Source organism: Eutrigla gurnardus, assembly GCF_963514095.1.
Source record: "Eutrigla gurnardus genome assembly, chromosome: 2".
Lineage (NCBI taxonomy): Eukaryota > Metazoa > Chordata > Actinopteri > Perciformes > Triglidae > Eutrigla > Eutrigla gurnardus.
This window is the reverse complement of record NC_139916.1, coordinates 14726503-14734636: the sequence shown is the minus strand read 5'-3', so window position 1 is coordinate 14734636 and position 8134 is coordinate 14726503. Positions and strand designations below refer to the sequence as shown.

The window sequence follows — 8134 nt, the reverse complement described above, 5'->3', positions numbered from 1 at the left end:
GAAGGTTGCAACCTGTTCATCTACCACCTCCCTCAGGAGTTTGGGGATGGAGAGCTGATGCAGATGTTCCTGCCTTTCGGTAATGTCATCTCCTCCAAAGTGTTTGTGGATCGGGCGACAAACCAAAGTAAATGCTTTGTGTGGGTAAAAATGAACAAACCAAAAGATTATTGGTTATTTATTCTGATTATTCTTTTCTACTAATCACCTTCTTTACCGCAGTCAACACCCCCCCTCCCTAACCTCCCAACACCCCTCCCTTAATCAAACGAAAACTAATCAGTGGAGAATTTCTCTACAGTTGTGCAAAAAGCTGGTTGTTACTGAAAAGAAAGAACAGTTTGTATATTTCTATGATTCATGAAAGCTGCTTTCTTATTTTGATAAATATATCAGTAATATATGAAGCTGTTATAACACGTACATCAACAGCCAGTAGATCATGATAGATAGTGAGTTCTGTTTTATTGCCATATTTGCACCGTTGCCATGACAAATAATACAAGTGCTGACTCTCAGTCTGTAACTTACTGTAAGCATAAGCAATGCATGCTGAGAATGTAACAGTTGCTCTAGCATGCAAAGATGGAGAGACTGCTGTCTCTACGTTATGCCACTGACAGCATAATTTAGCCCAACGTATAATTATGTGGCAAATTATAAATGGATTGTGGAGAATATTAAACGGAGAGTCCGTCAGGTGCAACCTATTTTTGCAAAGTAGCTTTTGCTCATTACATTGTATTATTCATGTTGCAATTTTGAGATGGCAGGTTTTAATTTGTGATTTTGATGCTTTCTCACTTTTCAAGTGGAAGTTACAAACCCTGAAATTCAAAAAAATAGCACAACCACGTTGGTTTTACATCCCATCACCTGGTTTCATATTGTGATTTTGGTTGCATGCCGCGCTCTCTGTTACGTGATCCATCGTTGTTGTTCTACTGTATGTTAGCTGTGATAATGCTTACGATGTGTTGTGTTATATGGAATTGCATTCATTCTAACAACTGTAAGTGCTGTAATTGTTTGTGCAAATTATTCATTCTTATTGTAATAATTACATATGCATGTGAACCACCGCTTCATCTTATTGAAACCCATGTTTGTTATTTATTCTTTTTGTAAACCCCCCTGAACCGTCCTAGCCTCTTCACCTAACCAATCTCTCTCTCTCTTTGCCCTTTCCCCCAGGATTTGTGAGCTTTGACAACCCTGGTTAGCGCCCAAGCTGCCATCCAATCAATGAACGGCTTCCAGATCGGCATGAAGAGACTCAAGGTGCAGCTGAAGAGGCCAAAGGACGCCAACCGCCCCCTACTAGCCCCCCGCCCCAGTCAGCCACCGCCACCCTGGCGGCCGGGGCAGCCGTCGCACACAGGGAAAGACAGGTCAGGACCGCGGGAAACATCTGTCGTAACTCTAGTCTGATCGGTGATTAGCTGAACCAATGCATGCATAAACCGCTGCATATTATATTGACAAACGCCGAAATGGCAAGCCCATCCATGACACCCGCCGGATGTTCCCTCTGTAACCTTTTATAAATGTCATAAACATCTGCAGATGCCTAATAACTAGCTGATCATCTGCAAATTGCTTGTAAAGAATGGTGATGAAGTTTTTACCCCTTTGTTGATCGTTCAAGTATGCATTTGTAAATGTTAATTCCGTCCGCGCGGTTATGACTCATTATTGTATGAGATTTATTGTTACCAGGTTATCTCATGGGCAGCTTAAGTGAAACAACCCGCGCATTCGGAGACAACATAAAAATACAAGGACCTTTCGCTAATCTCTACAGTTTGATGACTGACAGTGTATTAAGAATGGAATGTTAATCACTTTGTTATCACTTTGTTATGAAAGTCTCTGCCCTCCGCCGTGCAATTGATATAAATATTACGAACAAAGCTGCAGGAGCGTTCACTTACACAAAGCCTCCTCTATTTGTCTACAGCTTTACAGTAAGTGACCCTACAGTGTGTGTTACCCTGTAGGTAAAAGATAATTGGCGAATGGTTCAGTGTGTTGCACAGGGAAGGAATTGCTTCCAAGGGAGAGGCATTTATTACCCCTCAGGCGGGTAATTGTGCTGTTCCTCTTTGTCTCCTCCCTTCATCTGTGTGATGGAGAGTTGAGGCCGTGTCGTTCATTCCCCCCACTGATGACTTCATTCAAGGGCAACTTATCACCCACTCACAAACTAAGTGAACCATACAGACGGCGTCCCGAGGCAAATCACTGCGGGAAGAATGGCTCGATCTCATATGAATGTGTCACAAAATATGCGGCACCGTTACTTTTGATACATAAAAACATTTTCAACAGAACGTGAGAGAAAAGATCTTTTTGATTTCTGTTTCTTTTTGCCAGAGATTGACAGTTATTTCAGTGTTTGAAATGTCGACTGATAAACAGGCATGTTGCCTTTTTTTTACAACTGCAGTTTAACTATTATTATATCTAAATATAATCAAAATGCACTATTATGACAAAAAAGTTATGACGGACGAGTGTTTAGACAGCAAGCTGAAGGCCTACTTAACTTCTAATGACACATGATGGTTCAGGTGTGTCTTAATTAAAATCCCTCCGTCATTTCAATTATATGGTTTGATTAAATTAAGAAAACAATCTAATTGTTTTCCACATAGGAGATTACAACGGCGTCACTGCCAGGGAGCTAAATTAATTCACTGCAGGGTAAGCACTGATTTGTTTTCAACATAGTCTCAACAAAATCATCTTTGTTTTCCATACCAGAAATTTGAGTCTTAGTGCTAGCTATGATGCTTTAGAGCGGAAGCTGTGCTGTAAATATATATTCCACTGCTCCATCAGCAAGTGAATACACCAGGTATTAGCAGTGAAGCAGACACATGAGGAATATTTAAAAAATCTCAATGAAAAAAGAATCCTCCATTAAGATTTCTATACCTTTCTAATGTAATGTAGAAACTTGACGTTGTATGTAATTAATTTTTGTTCAAGTCCAGAAGGACAAGCTGTCTCTTTGAATTGTCCACGTCAATAAACAAATTTAAAAAAAACTAGAAGCTGCAGTGCTTTGAGCTAAATGCTAACATGCTTACAATGACAATGCTAACATGCTGATTTTTAGGCTAAATGTTTACCGTATTCATCACCTTAGTTTAGGGTGTTAGCATGCTAACATTTGCTAATTAGCACTTAACACAAAGTACAGCCAAGGCTAATGGGGATGTGATGAGTGTTGCAGCTGGTCATAAAACAAAGTACCGGATGATTAAAAATTTAGGGGCGTTAGAGGAAAATTGGGATCACCAGAGTCTATGAGACACGGCATCTCAGACCATGAATGTGTGTACAAAATGTTGATTTAGAGATATTTCTGGGAATTAAGTGAAAACTTAACTGACCCGCAAGATGAAAAGCCAGGGAATCGCCAGAGTGATTAAGGATTCGTCCTCTGGGTACCATGAAAATCAGTGCCAAATTGCAATCCATCCATAACTTGTTGAGGTATTTCTCACTAAAGTGTAAAAATGTCAGGCCACGTCACTAGTATAGCTGAAAATGCTGCTAAAATAATATGCTTTACAACCTTTTTTATGTGCATGAAACACCAAACATCTTTTTGGTCAGATTTCCTACCTATCACTTGACTCAAACAGTTTCTATTTCTTCTGTGCTTTTCAGGTTTTGTTTAGCTGAATCATATGTTGACTTCTTGCTACCCGCCACTGAGTGCAAACTCAACATCTGGACCACTGAGGCTGCTTCAGAAACAGAGGAGAAAGAGAGAGAGCGATGACCGAGTCAAGGACACCTCCATTTGGATGTACTAAAAGTTTGGAACTCAGAGAGAATTTGTACCAGCCTGGTTAGCCCCAGGACCTTTTTTTCTTCTGCACACATATACACACCTCTTTCCCCCCCACAATACCCTGCTTGAATGACAGCTACCTTTTTTCTGGACCACAAAAAACTTTTACTTGAACAATGAGGAAAAAAAAGTAAAAGAAATCAAACCTACTTACAATGACCAACCCCAACTGAACTCTTAAAGGGAATATGGATGTCAAAAGTCCAACAAGAACAAAATTTTTAAAAACTGAGTAGAAGATTGCCGTAGGAGATCTTTCTGTAAAGACGGTTTGAGTTTGGGGCAATTGACTTTTGAAGACCAATTTCTAAGACTTGAAACAAGAAGGGACAAGAAATTCTCGGCGAGAGAACTTACGTAGGGAATGTGATATTTTCAGGACACAAATTGGCTTCGATTTGGGATGGCCATCTTTAGCTCGGAGTGCCTGTCCGTTTCCAGGGGATACCGTTGCCAAGGAGAGCCATAGCAACGGTCTCCAGGGAGTCTTACCTGTCATTCCTTAGTTGTTTTAGGGACCAAAAGACCAAACATTTTTATTGCTGAGGACTTGTAGCTCTAATATACTCGGACCACTGCATCTCTTTCAGTCGGCGTTAACTGATTGGGGAGTTGCACTTAAAAGAAGTGTACATTTCGAATATATACAACACATGTATATATACATATATATTGCTGATATGCTTTTTGAATACAGGCAAAACTATTTCAGACGACCAAATGGGGTCTCTCACTTCGCTAGTTTACAATTACTCAAAATGTTTATTTTTTTCTCTTTCTCATTTTGTCTTGGGAGGGATGGCGAGTGCATGGGAGGGGCTGCTCCGTATCACAGCCTTATCTTTTTTAACTTGACATCCTAACCTCATAGATAGAATAACATCAAAAACGTTTGAAATATATGAACTTGTTTATATTTGCAGTACATATATATGTATAACAAGCATTCAAGCAAATGTATTCATATATACAGTATATATGGATAAATAGATATTAATCACAAACAAATATATGTATTTATATGCACATATTTTATATATGTGTGTGTCTGTATATAGAACGGCTACTGACTATGTTGAGCTGTAATTTTTTGTAGATTTTAGCTGGAGTTTGAAACATTGCTCTGCTTGGGAAGAATCGCAAATCTGGCAGCTCCCAAAACTGCAGGCATTCCTATCTCTGATTACCTATATGCTGACACACAATATATTGCTAAAAGATACATGTGTGAGAATACACATATGTTGTAAATATTATCCGAAAAATGCAAAAAGCCACATCTCAGTAGCAGGCTTTAAGAGAATCAGGCTGAATGATTTTAGAAGAAAAAGGACAATTATCTTCGACTCTATTCCAAACATATCTTTTGAGCTTACGCACACACACACTCACACGCACACACACACACTCACTCACACACACACACACAAACACACACACAAACTTCTCTTTGAAACTTGAACCAAAATGAATACGTCTCACAACCTTTGCTCTCTTTTTGCATTCAATAAAGTGCATGTAGCGTATGGGCTGTCACCATGTCAAGGTGTGCCTTGTCACCTGCAGAATCTGCCATCAAGCACTGTGCTCTCAGAAAACAAAGATAAAAAAAAAAAAATTAAACACACTACTGCAAGCAGCCAATGCGCTATTATGATGTCAAAACAGATCCATATCATTTCTCAGCCGCGTAGAGAGCTTCAGTGCATGTCCAATATAAGAAAGTATCAGACCACTCTTGGTCCATCAACGTCTTTGGAAAAAAAAAAGGAACATTTAGAACTAATGTAGACTCATGCGATTCCACTTCAAATAAAAGCGGGCATTAGGTAACCTGTTAGCACGGGTACTAACTATCAAAGCTGTGTGCAGGGGCACCTGTGACTACACGGTCAACTGGTTGGAGTCCAAACTAGGGTAAAGTTCAGGGTTGCGGTTTAATGCGAGATGTGACTGTGCTTATTGGACCTGGCATTAGGTTTTAATGGTTATGAAGGTGATGTAATATTGATGAATATGTTATAATTAGAGAACTGGCTTCCCATTGAACAGAATAAGGGATGCACTTTCCCATCCAGCAGTTAATGTGTGGAGCTCTGCTGGTAATACTTGACATGAAGCATATCCTTTAGAAGATGTTATATTGCCTTATGGTGTGTCCTCATGCAATCAAATACAAACATAAAAAGCATAATGAAACTGTAAAATGAAGCAATAAGAGTGAGAAGCCATTTGCCCATTACAACTGCTGTGTCTCTGAGGCTGATTTCATATTGCTTTAGCATACAGTTTCTCAGTCTACAAAAATGGTATTAACACCTACTCTATACCTGCAAAAGGTCAACAGACTTGGATTTATTGGACTCTGCATTCAACACATATTCAGCTGGTGGAGATTACTCAATGAATATTTATATACATGAATATTTATAAGGCTATATGACACTTTGGAAGACAATGCTTCCTGTTGGGTGCTGTTACTAGTTTTTGCTATAAACTGCTCATTATGCTATTTCCCTAGTGTCTGTGTCTAACCTTTTTAACAGATTGAATAATTTAACATTTGCCTTCCAAATCCAGTGGGGCTAAAAGACGCCACCACACATCCCCAGCACGCCAGTGTTTGTGCGTGCCCCATAACAATGCCCCGACTGTGGCGTAGAGCGCAAACCAGATGACCATCGTGATGGGTTTTTTTCTGCTCCGACAGTGTCCAACGGTTGGTTAGTACAAAACGGTCTTGTACATCCACCTGAGCCGTCTTTTGAGCTAAGAATAACATCTGAAACTAAATGTCATATGTCTGGTGTCCCTGATCGCCACACTGTGTGCCCTTTGACTGCCCCTCGCTGCTCTGAGAAAATTGTAAGGACGAAAAAAAAATAATAAGGAGTCGACGTGGTCTGTGCTTTTCTAATGGTTTGTTTGAGCGATCACTCATGTCTCTCACCTGGCCCGTGTTCTCATGTCGAGTGAAATGAGGGAGGGGGAGAAGCAGAACGACCACGAGAACCAGAATGCCAAGCACCTCTTTCTTCATTTGCTCCAACTTTAAGCTGCAAGTTTACATGAGAAAAGAAAACAATGTATCGTGGTTCAAAAACAAGAAACAGAGCAGAAGTTTGAATATAAATATATATATATAAATATATACATAAACCGATGAATATACTGTAAATTGTTTCTTTTTTTGCTCTGTTTTCCTCTGTACATAGGTTTGCATATTTTATAGGACTTTTACTTCTATCTACAAGGACTGGATAAAGTACTTTAAATACTTAAAAAAAAATAAAAATATATGAATGAAAACATGATAATGCTCAATAAAACCAGGTACAAAAGAAAATAGTTGCTAGGATACGGTACAAACTGTAGGACCTGACCAAGGCATTTATCCAGAATACAGTCAGGGAGAGCATTGACCTCAGCTAGAGCTTAGACACACATTGACCTATTTTATAAAAAAAAAAATACTTTGATGGGTTCTATTCATTTATTTATTTGTTTAGATATTTATTTATAAGTCATGTTTGAGATAATATGCATGCTTTCATGGCATTATTTTTCTATGAGTTGGTACGTGACCAAATAGTTTTTATATGACATGCATGGGCCACTGTTGTGGTCCACAGATGATCATTGTTCCTGTCTGCAGGACCACGCCTTCAGCACTTCTTTGATGATGGGGGGAAATGCTCCTATTGACCAAGTGATGTCAAAGACAGATTTTATTTTATTTTATTTATTTATGTCTTTATTTATTTATTTATTTGTGTTTATGTGTTTATTTATTTGTGCCGTTTGAGTCAAGATCTGAGCTCTTATTGCCACTGGTTTGCTTGGTAGTGCTACTTTGTATTACGACGTCACGTTACCACTTATTGGCAAACTACGAGTCCAACTTCAGAAGACATATTTGACATTTTCTTGTTGCTAATTAACTATTCAAAACAATACAGTACAGTACAATACTAAAGCCTTACGTGTATTTGTAATTACAAATTCATATTGTTCTATTAAAAAAAAGTTGGCTTTGAAATACGATTGTTTAAAAAAAAAAAAAAAAAAGATCCCAATTGGAAGGTCCTGTCATTTTGTCATTTGCTTTCATTCTGAAAATTCCAAACAGAGTTAAAAGGGGAGCAACTTCTACGTAACCCTAATAGACCAACTGTTCAATCAGACATATAATCACAGCAGAAATATGCCTTGAGGTCACTATAAGTTGCTGCTAATGTGTAAGGAGCTAATGTCTGACGAATTGCA

At 38.8% G+C, this 8134-nt stretch overlaps 1 protein-coding gene across 1 annotated transcript in view; it reads left to right on the top strand.

Annotated features, from left to right (window-relative positions):
• celf4 (CUGBP, Elav-like family member 4) overlaps window positions 1–7555 on the top strand; it is a 72977-nt gene extending 65422 nt beyond the window's left edge. Inside the window, 4 exon segments of the mRNA XM_084031016.1 lie at window positions 7–79; window positions 1195–1217; window positions 1219–1391; window positions 3682–7555. Coding sequence (XP_083887142.1) covers window positions 7–79; window positions 1195–1217; window positions 1219–1391; window positions 3682–3796 — 384 coding nt within the window. The 3' untranslated portion in view covers window positions 3797–7555.
• Window positions 7556–8134: the final 579 nt, after the last annotated feature.